This window comes from Nesoenas mayeri (assembly GCF_963082525.1).
Source record: "Nesoenas mayeri genome assembly, chromosome: 2".
Classification (NCBI taxonomy): domain Eukaryota; kingdom Metazoa; phylum Chordata; class Aves; order Columbiformes; family Columbidae; genus Nesoenas; species Nesoenas mayeri.
The window spans coordinates 116,643,969-116,666,517 of record NC_137543.1 but is presented as its reverse complement, the minus strand read 5'-3'; the positions used below and the strand labels follow the sequence as shown (position 1 = coordinate 116,666,517).

The 22,549-nt window shown below is 35.2% G+C and overlaps 1 protein-coding gene across 1 annotated transcript in view; it reads right to left on the bottom strand.

The window, feature by feature from the left end:
• Nucleotides 1-22,549, bottom strand: part of ULK4 (unc-51 like kinase 4) — a gene marked incomplete at both ends in the record, with an annotated part of 236,773 nt that overhangs the window by 121,704 nt on the left and 92,520 nt on the right. Inside the window, 2 exons of the mRNA XM_080338597.1 lie at nt 4,226-4,274; nt 20,285-20,377. Of these exons, the coding sequence (XP_080194723.1) occupies nt 4,226-4,274; nt 20,285-20,377 (142 nt within the window). The remainder of the gene's footprint in view (nt 1-4,225; nt 4,275-20,284; nt 20,378-22,549) is intronic.

Below are 22,549 nucleotides of genomic sequence, written 5' to 3'. Positions count from 1 at the left end.
AATATAAGGCTGCTGTTAGAGGATATAGGAAGGCAGCTAGGATAGCCAAGACCTCCTTAGAATTACAGCTGGCGAGAGGGGTCAAGGACAGAAAAAATAACTTTTTCAAATACATAGCAGATAAAACTAATACCAGAGGCAATGTAGGCCCACTGAGGAATGGGGTGGGTGCCCTGCTGGCAGAAGATACAGAGGAGGCAGAATTACTGAATGCCTTCTTTGTCTCTGTCTACTCTGCCGGAGGCTGTCCTGGGGAGCCATGTACCCCTGAGACCCCGGATGGAGCCAGGTGAATGGAGGAGTTTGCTTTAGTCGATGAGGACTGGGTTAGGGAGCAATTAAATAGTCTGGACATCCATAAATCCATGGGTCCAGATGGGATGCATCTGTGGGTGCTGAGGGAGCTGGCTGAAGTCATGCTTGACCAATCTCATAGCCTTTTATGAGAATGTAACAAGGTGGACGGATGATGGCAGAGCTGTGGATGTGGTCTACCTTGACTTCAGTAAAGTCTTTGACACAGTCTCCCACAGCATCCTCACAGCTAAGTTGTGGAGGTGTGGTCTAGACAATAGAGTAGTGAACTGGGTTGCAAACTGGCTTAAGGAGAGAAGCCAGAGAGTGGTAGTCAATGGTGTGGAGTCTAGTTGGAGGCCAGTATCTAGCGGAGCGCCTCAGGGGTCAGTACTGGGGCCAATATTATTCCATATATTCACTAACAATTTAGACGAGGGAATAGAGTGTACTATCAGCAAGTCTGCTGATGACACTAAGCTGGGAGGAGTGGCTGACACGCCAGAAGGCTGTGCTGCCATCCAGCAAGACCTGGACAGGCTGGAGAGTTGGGTGGGGAATAACCTGATGAAATTTAACAAGGGAAAGTGTAGAGTCCTGCATCTGGGTAGGGACAATCCCAGGTTTCAGTATAGGTTGGGAAATTACATATTAGAGAGCAGTGTAGGGGAAAGGGACCTGGGGGTCCTGGTGGACAACAACAGGATGACCATGAGCCAATACTGCCCTTGTGGCCAGGAAGGCCAATGGCATCCTGGGGTGTATTAGAAGGGGGGTGGTTAGTAGATCAAGAGAGGTTCTCCTTCCCCTCTACTCTGCCCTGGTGAGACCACATCTGGAATATTGTGTCCAGTTCTGGGCCCCTCAGTTCCAGAAGGACAGGGAACTGCTGGAGAGGGTCCAGCATAGGGCAACAAAGATGATGGAGCGGAGCATCTCCCTTATGAAGAAAGGCTGAGGGAGCTGGGTCTCTTTAGTTTGGAGAAGAGGAGACTGAGGGGTGACCTTATTAATGTTTATAAATATATAAAGGGTGAGTGCCATGAGGATGGAGCCAGGCTCTTCTCAGTGTCAAACAATGATAGGACAAGGGGTAATGGGATCAAGCTGGAACACAAGAGGTTCCACTTATATTTGAGAAGAAACTTCTTCTCAGTGAGGGTGACAGAGCACTGGAACAGGCTGCCCAGGGAGGTTGTGGAGTCTCCTTCCCTGGAGACATTCAAAACCCACCTGGACATGTTCCTGTGCAACCTCAACTAGGCGTTCCTGCTCCAGCAGGGGAAATTGGACTAGATGATCTTTTGAGGTCCCTTCCAATCCCAAACGTACCGTGATACTGTGATTTGGTATGATCCAGCTGAGTTCAGAGATCTACTTGGTCCAGATACATGACAAAGGGTAAAAAAATTGTCAGACCTCAGTGTTATTGCTTAGATCAAAACACAGGGCCATATGCAGTGTATGAGGTAGTGCAACACTGCATTGATGAACATGAGAAGCAGTCACACTAAAACCTATTTCTTGTAAATTGCGCAGTATTTGGAAGCCATCGTGCCCTCACTGCGGCAATAGCTAGATGAAAACTAGGACATTTGATCCCACTTTGATTGGAGCACAGTTTGGAAATGAAGACTGCTGCAGGAGATACCCTCCAATTCTGGGCCCACAGTATTTCCCTTCAGAGTCTAAGAGTCAATGTCCTGTCAGTGGCATTGCTGGAGACAACACAAACTGCATCTAAGGATACATAGAAGACAGTGGATGTTTGGTCTGGCATAGCAAGTTATGAAGTACTACTGATATCCCTTGAACTTCATAGCAATAGCTCTGAATTAATTTATTGACAGTACAAAACAGTGTATTAACTGAAGCATTGAAATTCAATAGCTTAGGGTCGGGTAAAATTCTAGATAGAACACCACAGGGCTTGATGTTACTGAACTGTGCTGTTTCTTGAAGCCTATAAAATGTAGAAACCTAGCCAAAGACTAGTGTATAGACAGTAATGGGAAGTCTAAATGCTATGGAGCTCCCTTCACTCATAGGACCATGAAAATTATTTCAGAAAATATAAAGGAATTTGTTAATTTGTTCTGTTCATAAGGAGAAATAGCCCAAAGATATATCATTCCAGCCTGACTAGTCCCATCTTCTGAGCCTTCCCAATTGTTTAATATTCCTTTACTGAGTTTGCTCTTCTGTAGGAAAGATGGGGGAACAGTAAGGAGGGTAGAAACCTTTTTAAGGTCTCACATCCCTTGAGCCAACCACAGCCACAGCTGACAGTCAGTGTACTGTTGAAGCTTGACTGCTATGTCTGGCTACTGAAGCCACCACAGGCAGCCTTCCTGAACAAATCATGTTAAAAGTTGATTGCTTTTCTTTCCCCTCCCTAAAAGCTATAAGGTTTCTCTCTCACAACTCTAACCATAAGCTCAAAGAGATCTATAGAGCTTTAGGAGAACTATGAAATCTTCACAGACCATGAAGATGATTTTGAGCTGCTTTTTACTCCCTAAAAAATATTTCTATAACTCATCAGGTCCAACTCTGTGTAGGGATGTCAAGAGGGAGGGTTTATTGTTGACTTCAACTGACCCTACTGACATAGCATGACATTCAAACACTTTGAATGCTATGACTATCCATGTTATAAAAAGTTTTTAAAGATCTGTGAATATTTCTAGAGATCATAACCGTACTCAAATATTCAATAGCTGTATACTAGCATACATATAAGTGTGGGTGTAGATAAATATATATTGGCATTTAAACTTTGAGATTACAACAGCTGGAGAAGTTTCAAAAACATTACTTTCATATTTGAGGATATTAACGTGAAACATTTGACTTTCACATTTTACTGTATGTCTCTTTTGTACTACCTAAAAGCAGCACTTAAACTAGGTCAAAACTATTTAAGAAACACTGCAAAATGTTGGTTTTATTGTTAATACTTATCACAATAGGAGACTTGTACATATATGTACATAAATCCTGTGTTCTGTTACCACTGGAAAAAATCTATCATCACTAAACAGGGCTTATGTGGTTACGCAGTATTAAAGAGATTTAAAATGATAGGCAATGAAATAAACCACTGCAGAGGGAAAGAGAAGATTAAAATTTTCCTAAGAAAGGAAAATATAAAAGTTGATTGAGAATCACATTTAAAAACATCTTCCACTCTGAGTAAGACTGAATTTCAAGAACGATCCAAAACCACGTACTCAATCTGCCCACACTGCATAAATTATGCATATTTATTCATAATGTGTAGTTAGTATTCATCAGGAGCATGTTTACATGATAGGACACTTACCTGATACAACTTCCTAAACAAGAAGATTGAAAAAATAAACAAAAGACTGGAATTTAGCCATGAGAAGGCTAGTGGATAGCGCACTACCCAGCTTCCAAAGTAGCCTACAGATTTTTCTTTGTTTTGCAATATTTTGGGGACACAAAAAACATCAACATCCTACCTAGGAATGGGAATTCAACATGTGACTATCCAAAAATCATATCCTTGATACTTCATATTGAAATAAATTCTAGAAGCAAATAGTGAGAATTGGCATTATCACAGTCAAACTCGGGTTTGATGCACATTTGGGTTAAAACGTAAATCTCTCAGCATTTGTTGCTCTGGCTGGGCAAATATATTGTTCTAATTAAGGATCAGGCTTATTAATTCTATTTTCAGGTTTTTATTTGGTTCAAAAAAGGAAAAGTATTTATTTTTTTTTTATACAGTAGATGGTGAGAATCATAGACATCTGCTTACACTAGATTCCTTTGTATTGATAGACTGTTCAATTTTATTTTATCAACATTCCTTATTAAGCTTACTAATTTGACATGGTTTGGGATATATGATACCTATCTATTAGCTTATATATATATATATATATAAAAAAATTCTTACCAAGATGACTTGGAAAAGAACTGGAAAAAGATGGATTTCTTCCACAAGGCTGTAAAAACATATTTTAAGATTGGTTTAAGAAAAGAAGAAATGAATTATTATTTAACACACAAAACTCACAAAAAGTAGACAATACTGAAGAGAGGTTACCCAAAATAATTTAGTTAGTCTTCTGAATTTCAAAATCAGACACAAACCAGCATGTATAGAGTTGTATGAAGAATATTCTCAAAAACCAGTAATACTCTACAGCAATGCAGCCTTTTCAATTCTTAGAACCCAAAATATTTTTATTAGTAAAGCGTGTGTTTCTCTCACAAACACTACAATGACATACAAACTACATGGTCACACAGTTTTCCCCATATCATACCGTCTTATTTGAAGAATTATTATTCCTTTTTCTTACACACTATCCTAGATGCCAAACCCAACTCAGAACACCAAATTGGGTGTTTCAAAGATTTTTTTCTTGTATCTTTCTGATATTACTCAAGTGTTTCATAAACAGTAGGTAGGTTTTAGCCTTGTGATACAGCTATAAGACAAGACTGTATTATGAAGTCTGTGTAATACATGCAGAAGTCAAGCACATCTGAAAGTGCTGAGGATGTCCACTATGGATGTTTACTCAACATGAGGCAGGTGCTTTTGTACAATTTTTCGGGGAACTCAGCATTGAACATACAACAAAATTGTAAGTAGTATGTCAGTTAAAAACACAAAGTTTTATATTTCTCTATGAATAAACAGGAGTTATATTTGATTAAAATAAGCATTTCATTTCATGTTTGAAGCTTCACTGTATAATGCCCTATACTGGCTTCCAGTATAACAACAATCAGATTAATTCTTTTTGGTAAACTATTCATTAAAAAGAACCCAGATGTTCCTAAAATTACATGTTTCCATTTAAAAGTTTTTATTCATGTCCAGTAAGAAAGAGAAGCTATTACTTGTATGGATAGCGTGAGCTGAAGAACTAGACTGTGACCTGAAACAACTAAAAGGAATTGCACGTTCTCTTCCACCAGCTTAATAAGAAAAATCAAGAGGGCTAAACATTCAAGGGTCATAAAAATCATTAAATGCTTCACTTAATGTCACCCATCAGAGCCCTGATTGTTCAAGTCTGCTGAAATCATGTTATGTAAAGGAAATATAAGGTAATAAGGAATGAAAGGCATGCTAACAGAACAGTCGCATCTATGAAGAGCTTAGAAGTCAGATATATACATTAAGTATAAATAAGAATTTCCTATTTTGTATTGTTTTCTTATTTCTCTAATCCTTACATTCAACTAAATGTAACAATGATGACCATATAGAATCTACATGAAGTTGAGATGGGAGCAGGGGCTTAGCACAAGATTTATTACACTGTACAACACTGGCATATGAGCCTACAGACAAGTAAAACACATCCACTAAATTGGTAAAAACATCAAATAATATAATTTTATGCACCTATATTAATATGCTTAATGTAGCTAAGTAACAGCCTTGTTCAACCAAGTGCGTTTAATGTTTCTTGCATGCAGAAATGTGTAAAAGCACAAGATAAACCCAACAGATAACGTTAATACATTCTGAGAGAGAGTTTATATAAGGAAAGAAACTCATTATTTTTAAGTTAAGAAGCTTGAATTTAAGGACAATTTCTGTTCTTATAAAGTGATGGAAAAGATAGCCATATGCAATGGAAATCCCCACAATTTTCTTACAGAGGTCAGGAGAACTGGAAAGCCATTCTCCTCAGTGCCAGCTAACAACCCTTAAATAGACAGTTATGGCACCTTGGACACAGCCAGGTTGTGAGAGAGTCCAAGGACTGCAGATAAGGACACTTATTATATTTGAAGTTCATTTTCTATGAACAAATCTACTAGTTAAATTAAAAGCTTAGACCATGTGAAAAGGAACTTCGCTGATGTATGTACAACAACCCTGGATGTAAAAAAGGTCATTTAAACACCACACGCTCCCAAAAAGAGCAACTGCTGTAAAAGCAATCATTTGACAAAATGAAGTTTTGCCAGCACAAAACTTCTTATGCTTAGGGCATATTGGAATTACTTACCCCAGCAAAAGCTGCTTACTTTGCTACATAAGCAGCATTTAAACTGAGAACACATTGACACTATAATACCATCAAATACCAAGAACAGCTAAGTAATCCTAGGTTAGGCAAAACCTATAAAAACACTTGTGGTAAAGAGTAGATTATGAACCAATTGGTTTCAAACACTATAAGCAGTCCCAATTGTTACAGAGTAACAAAGTCAGCTATACTTTCTGCTGAGATAAGCTAAGATGAAACTATAGCAAGCATGGCTATTCTGAAAGGTGACTTGCAAACCTTTATGATTCAAAAAAGAAAGAGCTGCAGCCTTTAAAGAAAGTTATACACATAACATAGCTGAAGCATAAAGTCACATAAAGCAACGTAAATCCGATTTATCCCAAATTGCATATATGTGCAGGAGAGTGACATTATCACGTTCTTCATTGCTCTCTTACAGTTCTACAAAGGAAATGCCTTAAAGCAGGTAAAAGAGGAGTTTAGCTATTGAATTTACTTCATAGAATGGTCCTATGCTAATTTAAAAGTAGTTTGGTTCTTTTTAGACATTTATAAAATTTATATTAAATTAAGTCCTATCCAGTTTGGAAAACATAAGGAGTTATAATCATACATGTAAACAAATCATAATTATAAATATCAAGTACTCACATTGTCTTCTCATCTAAATCTGCATCCAAATAAATATCACTAGCTCAAAATAACTGGTCACTTAATTTTATAAGGGCTTGCCATCAGTACAATCTGAATTTTTAACACTTTAATGATTTTCAGAACAAGATTACGCTTTTGCCTTCAAAAACTATGCAAGATCTGTTTTTCTGAGACATCCTAAATTGCCTTCCTGCAAAATGCAAACCTGCTGCAGAACACTAAACACAGACCAAAGGCTTTTGATACAGGTGTGATCCTGTAAGAAAGCCAGGCACCCACTTTGAAGTAGGAGTCTTAACAACAGGACTTGTGATTTAGAGTTTAAGCTTTCCATCCCAGCACTTGCATCCAAAAGAAAGTACCTTACACCAGAGTGTGAATTTATGCTGCCTTGTGTTTGCTAATCACAGGAGTAATTCTGGTGGACCCTGATGAAGCCAGTCTTGAGGAGAGAGCAGAAGACTAATTCCTTTCTTATTTGGTATCAAGAATATCTGTAATGATTCTCTATACAAAATTCTTTGTCTGATGAAAATGAGATGGGATATTTCAGTTGCATCTGTTCAAACTAGGTATTATATGAAGTTACAAAAAGAAACAGTGAAATCAGTAGAACTACTGATCTTGTGTCACTAACAAAGCAATTTAATAATGTCACTATTTTATTCCTTTAATTAAAATTGTCTAACAATTTTATATTCTTATTTAGCTTTTTTAACTAAACTTCTTTGGTAAATTCTCTGCTCTAATAAAAAAATCATAAATTCTCCATGTCCAAATTGCCATTTTCCTCCTTTATAGAAAGGAATTACCTGTCAGTAGGTTATACCTACAGTGGCAGCTGGTCCCTAAATAAAGGAAACAGGGCAAATTCTCCTGTAAAAATATAGAGCACTGGATTTAGAGTCCACGTATTATCGCATAGCTGTAAGTTTTGATAAAAAAGCCACAGACTGCTACACTTGGAGTAATCACTTTTCACTCCTCATTGCATAGCACAGATACCTTTTCCTAGAAGGACAGTGATGCAACAGACAAGACATGCCTCACAATAAAAACAGGTGCTAACACACAATTTTATTTTGATCCCTGACAAATGACTTCAGAATTAATGCTCATTTCACCACGGCTGTTCATTCCTGTATTTTTAGTTCAAATCATACACACAAAAAAGAGACCCAAACCCACAAGTACACAAATGTTAGTACTATCAAATTGAAAATCTGCAGTAAAGGCTAGAGAAAAAACACAAAATGGTCAACATATCTGTGACTTCATGCCATTTTGGCAGCACTGAAAGATATGAAGTTGGTGGAGACAGTCAGTTGGAAACTCCTCAACCAGCAACTAAACTCAAGGATATGAGTTTCTAAGTTGGAACAGCCTCTTAGGGCCATTGCTACCTTCAATAAATTAGAGAAAACTTCAGATAAATTTACTCTTTTTGGGTGAATCCCAAATAATGAAAACTCATCACTGAACCAGAAAGTTTTAGTAATCTTACTGCCACACCTTGATACCACTCCCTTCAGTAGCTGTTCAAAGACAATGATCTTGCTATTGATTTTAAGAAACATTATACCAAGGCACAATTTACAATGGTATCTACCATAAAATACACCAGGGAGAAGATCTATCAACCTTATCTTTAGGGGTTCCAATTATTTTGAAGTCAGTTTTCTCGAAAAGGTTTATTTTTCAATTCCAGTTCCTAAACTTTCTCAGCAACTGTAGTTTATATTTCAAATGACGCAGAGGGCAAGAAGGAAGAGAGAACTTTTGGCCTTTTTGCAGGATATATGTTGTAGAATTAGATTTTTATTTTATGCTCTACTTTTTGTAGTAGAGAGAAAAAGGAGATAAACACAACAATAAAGGTCTGTATGTATTAATAAAAGAAACCTCACTATTATTTGATGATTATATTTTAAATTCTTTCACAAGTGTGTAATTAATATTGAACAGGGGAAACCTAACAAGGAACAGCTGAATGCTGTTCACAAACACAAGGGAACAATATCTGAGAATTAAAATAAATTTACAGCTCCACTGTAAGAAAAATATCTGAAGCACAATATTTCTTCTTTCAAACATCTTAAGTATTTGCTACAACTGTCAAAGTATTTGAAAGCCAAGGAAAATATTTTTTCAATAAGTAAAATGTGAAGATTTGTATTCAATGTACTGATCCATAACAGTTCTGTTTTGATCATGTATCAGCAGTTGAATTGTTAATAACCTCCAGTAACTATGTGGCAAAATTAAAGGGGTTTACTTTCAGTTCCAGCCTAAGCCCAAAAACTGTCTGTGGCACATATTTATTGGAAAGGTGTCAATGCAATCCCAGTTAATTTGCCAGCAGTCTCAGCAAGCGTACTGAGGGAGAACAGTTTGTATTTTCAATTCCTGTTCAGTTCTCAACTTCAAAATTCATGTTTTTATAGCAATCTTTGTCTTTTGGTATGTCTAAACCAAAAGATACTGTGTTTCACCAATTTCCCATTATTTCCTACAATTTTACCCTTGCCTGTTCACAAGTAGTAGAGAATACCTAACCAACAATTCTAAAATAAAATGTCCCTTTTTCTTAATATAAAATCATAATACAATTTTTTTCCCAGTCAGGCAGGAGTAATTGTAAGATGACATTAAAATTATATATATATATTTTTAATTCATAAGTGAAGTGTATGTGTTATATTCCCCAAATACTACAGACACACAACATGATATAAAACAAGAAAGACTATGATCAAAAGCTTGACCAGCACTAAGTTTTATAGTCTAAAATAAAATGATTTGAAGCTCTCTGACAAAGTTGCAGCCTCTGCAACTCTGCTCTGCACATTCGGTGGCAACATAAAACCTCTGGTTTGCTGGAATTATATCACTTTCCTGCTTTTTAGGGTGTAAAAATGTTTGTTTCACTTTTGAAAATAAACTACATGCAGTTTGCCTCCTTAAAATATATATATATATATATTTTAAAATTGTATTTCTTTCCCTTAAATACTAAGTCCACAGGGATATTTGGCTTGAAAAATTAATATTAATCTTTCCATTATGTGTTATCTTCATGGTCTCTTGACATCTATGCATCGATGGTCCCTCCTAGCTTTGAAAAAAGAATTGATTTAGTCTAAAACATTAAAAATACATATTCAAGCCCTTTTCAGTAGTATCCTATTTTCTTACTTGCTGAGTTTATAGAACATTTTCATTCACTCTGATATCAAGGATTTGATATCTAAGCTCCTAGTGTTCCAATTCACCCTTTTGATTACATTCTAGAAAGGACAAATTCATTCTCCAAATGGACTATCTGCGAAGTATTGAGATCTGTAACATAAAGTAATATGTCAGGCTATTCCTCGTTGACCAGTACCATCAGAATAAAAAAAAAGCAACCTTCCTCCTGAGATAGATATATATATACACACACACACACACACAGCCTAGCTTCCTGTATATAATAAATTTAGTTGGTTCCACTGTAGGCTGCAAAAATACTCCAATATTGCCAGTGACAAAACCTACATGCCACAGTTTATTTTGTTTTGTTCAGTAACATGCTTCAATATGGATATATGGCTGATTTTTTTTTATTACACCTATCTCTAAGAAACCAAAACAAGAAAACTATGCAGAGATTTACATATTATACTGACTTGCAGAAAATTACAGAGACAGATTTTCAAAGTCATAAATTAAGAGTAAATGTAGTTTTGATGAATTCAGTTTTCCATTATGATTTTACAGATTATTTTTTTTCCCTCTGATTGTGCATAACAGTCAAATCTGTATTCTGAGTTCTACATGATTGTTACTAGAAATTAGAATTTACCTGAGAACAAAAATTCCATTTAGGGACAATTTTCAAAATTCAAGGTAAATCTATACCACAATTTGCAAAGATACTCAAAATTATTCTATTCAAACTGTCTTAACATATTTTAACATTAGTTTTATTTCACTCTGAAAGAAAGCATTTTCAGGAAAACTGGACTGTATTAATGTGTCCCGTCTCAGAGGAAATAACTGAATGATTGTCCTTCCTGACTTACAAGATTCATTTCCAAATCCCTTATCAGTTTGATTCAAAGTAAGTACCCCAGTTACAAGGATCAACTGAACCAAACCATGTCAATCATCCATTCCAAATGTTGGCATTTCACTGATGTAAATCTACGTTTTAGTTTAAGAACATTTCATTGAGATACGTTACTTTCTCTAATAGTTCTTGTTATCAGAAAGAAGAACTACTTAATAGTGAGATGATAATCAATAAAAGATATGCGGAAAAGAAATGCAAACCTTACTTTAAAATACACATCTCGCAATCAGGGTCTTGAAATGTCTATATAAATAACCATATTTGTTCATAAACTTTCAAAATCAGATGAATTAAAACAATTATTACAAGGATGGTGAAGTGATTATTATAATTTCTGATAAACCTACTCATCTCCTGAAGTATCAGAAATTATACAATTTAAAACCTTTTAATTACAATCACAATATCTTACTCTGAAAACTGATTTTAAGCAGCTTTATGCCTGAAGAGATTTTTCAGCTTAAGGATGAAGTCCACTAATCGTCACAAATGGAACTGATGAAGTTTAGTAAATCTTACTTTCTTTAAGGAGCCTATACTATTTTTTAGCAGAACTTTTTGATGTTTCTGTTAAAGACTGAAGACTGGTATTTCCTGAAGTTTTTGCCAGGCTGTGATTATGTATTTCAAACTGTTATTGTATCCAACTAAAAAATAAGAGAAGCAATTCCATTTTTCCTCAAGTTTTAAAGCCTCGTTTGAAGGTAAGCAAACTTAATAAAGTTAGCCCTTCCTCCAGTTCTGCAATTTTTTAACATTAAATAAAAATTGCTTTAAATGTTCTATAAGTTAATTTTCAGATTTTAATTTAACATAAAACACATCTTTATGTTTCGAAACGTTATAATATTGTCTAGAATGAATCAATAGCTGGTTAGACAAGATATTTCAACCATATCTTGGGTACTTTTCCTAAGCCTTATTTTTTCCTCTTTTTTTTTAGGTTTTGTATATTTATAACTTTAAATGGAAGTCTGAGAATTCAGACCTAAGTAGCTACAGTTTCTTAAATGTAAAATAATTGTTTCCTAAATAATTTTAACTGATTTGATGTATGACAAAGCTTCAGGCAATTCTGAAAAAACCTTTTAGTTATACACTCATAGTCATACGATTTAGTTTTAGGTATTCCTGCAAGAAGCAGGAACTTGGACTTGATGATGCTTATGGGTCCTTTCTAACTTGACATATTCTATGATATGAAAAACCCAACAGTATGTCAAGCAACATTTTCTTGCTTCTGACCTTACATAACCAAGCACTCTCTTGCCTGAGAGTGTCCATACAAAACTATTTGCACAAGCAAGAATTGCAATTAGGTTTGGTTTTTTTTTACATCAACCAGGACCTTTGGTTATTATTCTCATCCCTAAAAAATTATAAACACAATCTGTTCAAAGAAAGAACGAGAGTGAGAAAGTACTTCATTTGCCATCAAAATCAACACTGTACCAGTAACCTTGGAACATTTCCAAGACAGCAAAGCATTCACTTTACACCTCAGACTTCCAACACTTTTTTATCCAGATAACGTTAATGAAAGCTTCTGAACCCATATGGCTTTCTGAAGGTGACCTGTAAGGTGTAAACGTAAACACATCTCTCTGCTAAATTACTGTCCTATGCTTTCAATGAACTAAATCAGGAAGGTAAAGTAGGCCTTACACCTTCTACCCAACTCATTGCAGACTTGTCTCTTTTTACACTTCCTGTAGAGTGTGATACAGCAAGAAGCAAGAAAGCAGTATAAAGGACATCGTGTAGGTTTGGAGCCTGTTCTAAAATACAGTTCAGGGTATTTTAAATTCTTCTACAAACTTTCCCCCTGCCCCATCCCTAAAAAAAAAAACAAAAACAAAAAAAACCAACCAAACAAACAAAAAAAAAAAAACCAAACTCATACTGCATTTAAAATACAAAAAAGAAATTAACCCTCTGTACTGATAAAGAGATGGCTGAGCAGGGACAAATGGAAGTGAGTGGGTGAGATAAAAGCAAAATACACAATTCACACGCCACAGATCACTTCTTCAGGCAGTCAACTAACATTGATCCCAAGTGTTTTCAATTCCTACACAACTTCATTCTACTACATGACAAAAGGGCTGTCACAATCTCTGAAGAACAGCAGATGTTTGAAAGAGAGATGCAACAGAATGCTGGCAAGCCTTCCACAGAGCAAGACCTTTTCTTCACAGAAACGCTTGTAATCAAGCATCTCTTGGATAATTTAAAAATAATTAAAGAATATCTGAAGGAGAAAAGAGCCATTAAACCAAACTTAAGCTATCCATTCAACAATGGGATTAAAATCTGAAATGAAAATTAAGATAACATTTCAGATTCTAATCTGTGTAGAGACTGCAAATCACCAGGACTAGACTCTGTTTACCCAAGAGTTCTAAAGGAGCTAGAGAAGAAAATAGCTCTTAACTGTAGCGTGTGCCTCATTTAAAACTCTCTGCTTTCATAGAAGAGATTTAAAAGACAGAAAAAGTGATGTTATCAGATACTAACTTTTGAGAGAAGTCCAATGGGGGGTGAAAATCTGGGTATTACACACATTCTTAGCTGAACACGTGAGTAGAAGCTATTCTGAAGAACAGAACTGGTGGGCACACACAGAGCAAGAACAAAGACATTCATTTTAAAGGGATGAAATGTCAAATACATGACAGATCTTTGAAGAAGTCAGTAAGCATGTGGCTAAAAGAGAGATGGTTGATACAGTTTTGTTTTCAAAACTTATTTTATAAGGAGCCCTACTAATAGCTCTTAAAAATAGGGGCAGGACTGTTCAGGTTGCTAAAATACAGCTAAAGGAAATAATATGCCAGAGATTTATGAAGTACTATGTGCTTCTTTTTTACTGTAGGAACTTGATGGTGTCAAATTTAGTGGCAAGTGTCAGATTAAACAAAGAAATCCGAAGAAGAGCGCTAAAGATGATAAATCTTCATACAGATGATTATGCTATAGAATAACTAATATTATGACAAATATCTTTTTGAATCCATGTAAATGAAATGAAATTACTCATCAATAGCTACTGGTTACAGAACACCAGGTCTTCTTATATGGCTTCTGAAAAAAATCACAGAGGGGCTAAGAAAGTCTGCAGAAAGTATTGCCATTCGCTTGCCTTCTTGCAGTCTTCTCCAGGCACCTACTGTTCAGCACAAGACAATAGACTGGATGACAGTTTAGATTTGTCTCATGCTGAACAAAGGATTTGTGGCAAACTGAATTCAGTCAAGCCTACAACTCCAACTGTAGCACCCTAACCAGCTGAACCTTCCTCATTACCTGCTTATTTTTTATTTGCTGCTTGTATTCACTATGGCAAAAAATCACGACTAAAAGCAAAAATACCCAAGAAAGAATGGTATTTTCTCTTTCTGCTTAATGCTTTACATAAAAAGAGTAAATATGTGAACCTTACAATATGACATTTTTCAATATTTGACCTAAGAGTAACATCAAATAGCAGCCCTACATTTTTAAAACTCAAGACATTCAGCAATTGATCAGCAACACTGAAGAAGAAACAATATTACAGGTATAAGGTTAATAGCTAATTTCTTTACTAAAGGGAAACTTCTATAAAATGTAGCACAAAGGAGTTGTGTTTTACATTAGAAACAGTGATTAGTATTAGAGCCAGTACATGACTAGACTGTGAGAGCTCACTCAAAATAATGAACTCTAACCATTGCCTTTGATATGAATTATAACGATGTGTGACTTGGCAACAGTGTTATTAGCTGACACACAACATTTCAAGAGTCTATTTCTGGGCAAATACTAAACCAAATAATAGGAATAGCAAAAATCATACTAATTCATTGCTGATTTATGTTAGCATGATTTCTCTGACAAGAAAATCAGGGAGCTTACAGCTCAGTTTGCATAGATGCAAAATTAGTGCAATCAGAATCAGGTTCAAAATCTAAATGAATGTTTCCCAAAGTTCTAATAAAACTGTATGATCCTCTGACAGTTTCAATCCATCTGCACTGTGATTTTCTCACTAGTGTTGTACACCTCACACATGTAATTCCACTGTTCAGTTCAGCTGGACTAGGCCCCATAAGCTTACTTGTTATAAGAACTACTCCATATATTCAATTCATTACAGAAAACAAGAAAACACATAAAACCAGAGAAGTAATTTAGAAGCAAGTAGGTCTACCTTTTTAAAGGGAGCACGTCAACCTTAAACTTGAAAATTAAAATGACTAATGAGCAGAACAAAGTGTTTTTAAAGCAATTAATATAAGCCCACATTAATCAATTCACCAGGAAAGGAAAGCACTGAAGTGCTTGCCCTCTGGTATAATAGCACAGAAACTACAGCAGGTTCAAAGATAATCTATGCACAATGCTGACAAGTGTTTGTGAACCGAATCACAGTTCTACCAACATAAACAAATTAAAGGCACCACACTGAACTCCAAAGAGTTTGGGTGTTTTTTTTTTCCACTGCTCATTTGTGTGTGTGTGTGTGTGTGTGTGTGTTTGGTTTGTTGTTGGGATTTTTTTTTAAACCATTTCAGAAAATACTAAAAAGTAAACAAATGCTATTGTAGAACATCATGATGCATAAGAGGAGGATCAATTTATTACTAACACTGACACCAAAATGCGCCTTTAAGGGTCTATAATAGATAATGCACAGGTACAAACGGTAGCATAAATGAAGTTTGAAAATTAAGCCATTCTTGAATTATTCCAAAGACATTGTGATAAAGAGCTACTTCAATTAGTTAAGACAATCTGCTGCAGTGTACAAGGTCAATCCATCTATCAGCTTCACAGGTACTACATCTGTGGCTTTTAGAAGCTGCACAGTTTTTGTTGCTCTTAGAACCTTCCTATCTTGCTTTCTGCTGCCTCTTCTCCTTTTCTAGGACAGTGCCTAATGTCTGTCTGGGAAATTTACAGTAAGGACAGGAGGTGAGAAAGGTTCTTTAATTTGCTCCCCTGTCCTTCAAACCACATAAATCTAAGAAGGGTCACACCATCAGTTTTTAGATTATTTTATTTTCTCCCTCAGGTAATGACCTAAATAACAGAATATTGGAATGTGTCCCACTCTCATGATTATTATCTATGGCAATATCTGACACTCCCCTCACCACCATTCTATTTCCTTTGCTGTCTCACTTCCTTGCAACCAAAAATGTCTATTTTAGCAACCCATAAAAAATTAAGACTCCGTAGTTTCAAGTATTTCGCTTTCAGACATTATTAGTGTTATCAAATGCTCTAAGTTTCTGACAAAAGATAAGTCAAGTAGCTGCATAAAAGATAACACACCAAATATATTGCTACATTTCATAACCTCATCTATGAGATAAAAGCCAAGTTAAGAATCAAGATCCAGTATAAGTTTCCTGGAGTAGCACAGTATAAAATACTAAAATAGTCAACCTTAAGAGCAGATAACCAATACACCATATTAATAAAAACTAAGAAACTCACATCAACTACTCCTCATTACTAGAAAAATCTACCAATCTGATCATAATAGACTACAACAAAACCACATACAAGACTCATAGCAGGAACCAAAAAACCCCAATCCTTAACAAATAGATTGTGTGACTTTCTATTTGTACATATAACCTATAAATTAAGTTGATAAACAAAGGAAAAGGTATCTCATGACAGTGCACTTCTTGAATAAAGACTTGATCAGATCTCACCCTGCAGCAGACATTTGCTCCCATTGTGAGAAGTTCAGTTCCTCCAACTCCTTACACAAGTATAAACCACCAATAATAATTAACAAAGGCAAAAAAACTCCAATGCAAATTTCCAGCAGTCTAGAGATCAATCATTAACTGAAGCTACATGTTTCCTTAGTATCAGTGATTTCTTTAAAAAAAAAAAAAAAAAAACCAAAACATCATTGGTCTCAAAACAGCTAAAGATGAACTCTACTATTAATTCTCACACTGGTTTTAATGTCCACCATTTTTCTTATCATAAAACATCAAAAATTATCAAAGAAAAAAGGCAATAGGCATTCAGGAGAGCCATAACATCTTACTATTAACACTCTTAAAGCCATTGGCTTTAAGACTATTGGCTTTTAGCCACATATAAAAATTGGCAACTGATGAATAAATTCTGCTCAAAGCTTTTCCTTCCAGTATCTGCTATTCTCTTAGTAAATAAACTAAGTGAGGTTGTATCAGACAGCACTTGCTGCATGATGTAAAAACGGGTACATAAGAGAAACACCTTACTCATTTATACTCTAATCCATTAAGGTGAAAACAAACAAAAGAAACTATCATCCCTCTCAAACCTAGATTTTCTTCCCTTCTTCCTGTGGATGTTCATGTGATCAGATGTCCAAATGCTTTATGTGCTCATAGAAACACACTAAAGGTTGTTTGTTTGGTTTGGTTGTTGTTTTGGGTTGGCTTGTTTGTTTGTTTGTTGAGTTTTGTTTTTGTTGTTGTTTGTTTAGTTTTTACAGCTACCATGGTATACATGCAGGAACTTATGTTTCTGAGAGATCTAGTTCTGCAGCACATTAATGGGATATCACTAGATTTCTCCACTGTTAAATTGAAAAGCAATAGAGCGGAAAAGCTCCCATAACACAGAATGTTAAAAGTGACCCTAACAGTGGAGCAATGGCAAATACTACAAGGTATATTTTTGTATTCTTACAAAATATTAGCTGTTAAAGCCATCCACAATACATATCATACATTGGCAGTATTTTATCATAAGTTTATAATACATTAAAATATTATTATATTTTAATATCTGTGCCTCTGCTGTATAGAACAAACTACCTGTAACAGAAAAAAAGTGGCAAAAAACGGTAAAAAGAAGATCAAATGTTTTTCCTCTGATAGCACAAATTAGCTGATTTACAGTATCAGTTATGAAAAAAATGAAACAAAAGACTGGAGTGCATCTGTCTTCTTTCAAGTGCTAAAATCAGAATTGCTCAAATGCTGATGCCTCACACAAGAGAAGACTGAGAGGATGGGAAGAAGAAAGATAAGCATGAGATACAAGAAAAAATGTGGGATTAAAGAGGAGAGAGAACAAATTAGGTTAACATGTCTGAAAACAGGCTATCATATGGAAAAACTAAAAACACAGTAGCCCTCACTCTCCTCCTGATTCACTCTTTTATTTCAAAGTACAGTTAATAATAATAATAATAGCTATTTTTTAAAGATGTGGAAACAATAAGGTAAATACTAATGTAACAGTTTTTCATTTTACGGTCTTCTTGCTACCATCATTTTTATTCATTTAAAGTCACAGGACAGAGCATCCATCTTTGAAAGCCAGGCATTATGGACAAACTGGAAGCTTGGAGGAGCCACAGAGACTCAATGAAAAGTGACTTACATCAGTGCTAAAAGATAGTAGAGTTTTTCTTCAAACAATAAATTTAATCCCAAAGGATTTGTATCCAGTGTTATTTACTTCCCAGCACAATAATCGCAAATAACAAAAGGGGCAAAAGAGGGCATATGTCTTGAGTAATTTTGAGTTCCATGCATAACAATTAATTAGCCATCAAACCAAAACAAAATCAATCATGATCTAGTGTTCGCTATAGCACATATCTGGTTCCCACTTTGTTCACTAGCAGTTTGTTGTGCAAATAAAACATATAATTCATCTCTCTCACACTTTTGATGCATCAGCTACTTTCAGCTAAAGTTATTGGAAAGTCAAAGAGTCAGGAAGAATAAAGACCAAGAGAACTGAATAAATTCTGCTCCTTCAAAAATCTAGCCAAACATTATTTACTGAAAGTAGAAGATGAGGATTAGTAAGACTTGTGAGAAACAGAACAATGCGTTAGTATCTGGAATCTAGTAGCCCATCCTTAAATAACAGTACCAAACACATTGGTATTTAAAAATATTAATAGTTCATTGCATATCCACAGCTGCCTTTTAACAACATTAAGAAAAGAATTGCTGTCCGCTGTAGAAGACCATGAGGATGAGTGGGCATCCACAACCTACCTACATTGAGCATAAGTGCAACTACATGCAATTCTTCAAAGACAATTCATTAGGCAGAGGAAAAGTGCTGCTATAATATCCAGCATTCTAGTTACACTAATATTTCCTATAACTCTTAAAGTACTAGAATATCTGTAGGTTAATTCTAAAAAATATAAAGCTGTACTACTTGTTTGTATAATACATAAAATCCTGCAGTAGCATAAACAGCTTCTATACAATAAAAATACAATTCAGTAGATTTGCCATATTGAAACCATTTAAAATCTCAAGCCACTCTATTTCTAGCTCATTGTTAGTCTACATCGTATGTTAAAGTACTGCTCACAGTAGCATCATAAAAGATTAAAAGGGCATGTTTTCATCTTTTGTAATAAAAACAGTAGGTAAACAAGTTATATTTCCTTCCCTTTCTTTTTTTCTTGTGCTCATTTCAATCAAAGCATGGCACTATGGTACACAGCAACTCCTTAGCCATAACACTATCAGACACCACAAACAGATAATGGTCAGTGCAAGAACAATCCAATTTTCTGGGCACATACCTGTGTGTGCACAGGTATGTGACAGAGATGCTTCCTTATTATTATCAACAAATGCAGTTTAAGTTCTATGTTTGTTTGTTTGTTTGTTTTTTGTTTTTTGTTTTTTTTTTAAGGTCAATCACAGCCTAAACTTTGGAACAAGAAGAGATATTGATATACTTTTAAACATAGTGAGTGTACCTACATTAAAGATTAAAACCCATATTTAGGAACTTAAAAGGGTAGCTATTTTTGCAGGAAAACTGAAAAGCTTTAAAGTGAAATGACTGGTCTAAGTCTTTTACAAACACATCACCTTTGTCCTAGTACAATTATGCTTAGCTGGACAACAGTTTTGATAATGTTTTGCTATTAATTCCTTAAAGTTTTTAATTATAATTTTAAAGTTAAAATTCTACATGATTCTGTCTCTAGTGTTTCACTGGCTAAATCCATATTAAAATTACCAGGATCATATAAAACTGGCACAAAAGATGTAAGATTGTGTTCTCTAGGTTTTTCTAAATATCTTAATCACATTTTCTAAATATCTTAAATACCTTAAGTAGTATGATAGTGCAATTTAAGTTACTATTAATTTCTAATGGAAAAAAATTAATTAAAACAGAAAAAAAATCCAGAAGAACAGAGAATGAGCAGTTGTATCACCTCACAGAAGCAGGACTGTGTTCAGTCAGGGCCACCAACAGTTTCAGAGCATACAGTGGGACGGGGTCTGGAGCCATCAGAATGTGCTCATACCTGAAAGGAAAGGGGGGAAAAGGAGTAGCAAAAGTGAAAAAAGACAAGACGTGTTAAGAAGTTGATATTAAAAAATGCATTATTTCCCATTTCCAAAATTCATAATAACCACAATGGAAATGTAATGCTGTTTGCAACTATACAAAACAATAAACAAGACTTACTTAGAAACACTATTTTAAAAGCAGCAGATTAACTTTAAAAGAAGCGTTAATAAAAGAACACAATTTTCTAGAGAGAGATACAAATTATATTAATGTATGTTTTCTAAACATATATGTTGATACATATTTTATAATCGTGTATTTTTAAATGCATACAATATATACTTATAAAACATGCATTTTTACTATATGAATGTGATTTATTTATTAATCTACATTATATATTTTATATATAAAAATCTAATCTTCAAGTGACTAGTAGAAACTGAACCTCAGAATATTAGGCAGAAGATTTACTAGGTGCTCAGTAAGAACATCAACCAACTTATATATAATTAAATGTTATATTTTGTTTAGGTAATGATTTTTCTCAAAATGAAATAGTTTACTTACAGAACAATCACATTGTGCTTTATGATTTATTTCAAATTTTTGGAAAAAAAAAAAAAACCCATCACATTGCTTTAACGACAACATACGTCCATTATCCAAGTAATATGGAACAGAAAAAGAAAAATATACTTTAAAGCAATTTTTATCAAGAGTTATAGCAGTGAAGATATAACTACCTGAAAAAAACCCATGAAAAAATTCAAAATATCACCTTATGGAAATCTTGGTAAGGGAAAACAGATTGCTGAAAACCAAAACAGACCTTGCTGTTGCTGCTAACATTGCAGTAATGCTCACCCAACACAGAGTTTATTTTTATTTTATTTAAATCAAAATATATCTGGAGGGCAATAGACATACAATGATAGAAGAGAGAAAGATGTAAGCACAAAAACCCCAGACTTACCCATGTCAAAACACCATCTTTTATTTACAAATAGTGCTGTTCTAAACATGTGGAAGTAATAGAATTGGAAGCATAAATCTCTTCATTTGTAAAAGAAAAACCATAAAGAATTAATCAAGTACAAATGAAGGGATGATTTGTAGGAAAATGTGGTAGGTTATCATGTTTTGTGCAACAAAATGTTTCCACTACTTTTTTTTTATTTTGTGTTCTGAAGGAGGGAATGGAATCAAGTAAATCACCAAGAATTTTACTTTACATCTAGAGATCCTTAGTGCTGCCTGAACTGAGCAATCTGGATCACTTCCCACCACCCGGGTGTTGGCATGTACCCTACTGAGCGCCAGTTCTTCACTGGAAGGAAGACGCCCCTCTCCTCAGGCACCACACCTCAGTACCCCAGTTTACACAAGAGGGAAATCTAGGAGGAGATGAAGTGCTTTGCAGCCAAGTCTCTGATCTGGACAACTAAGAAAAGGAGGGTGATGCACACCAGCTCTCCATTCTTGATCCTTCCCGGGGGGCTAACATTCCCACAAAAGCACACAGCCTATGGGCAGTGTGTCATAGCTACTACGCACTAGCTTGAATGTGCTGCCATAGAGTTGCAAACCACACTAGAGAATCTACACAACTAACCAATTGGCTTCATGTCTTCAGTGACTGAAGTATCTCCTTTGCAAATAACAGATTCCAGTTCTTTAAAGAAAATTATTTCTCATTGGTGATTAAAAAGTCCCTTTCTTCACAAAAGAAGAAAACACTATATATTAGTAGACACTGGTCCTGGAAGCCCTTCATGCAAGCAATATGTATTCCTACCAAACATAATGAACTATTTGCATTTGCTACAAAGAACACCACATTTTAAACCCAGATGTCCCTCCCTTCCATACTCAACAGCTCTCAGCTCTCAAAAAGTAGAATCAAAAGGGTTTGAAATAACCACTTCCACACACAGACCGCCCATGTGTGCCTGCTCTCCTCTTCTGACTATCCGCCAGCTGAGTCACACCCTGACCCATCCTTTATCCAACAACAGAAAGACTGAATAACACCAGCAAACACCTCTTCAGCCTCCAAATACAAGCTACTTGTCTCTTCACTTTCTATCTCAGAGTTTCAAGAGCTCTTCTTCTTGGGACAGAGCTTTACATTATCTTTATGACTAGGTTACACTGAATCTTAAACCTCACTTCTCTTTAGATT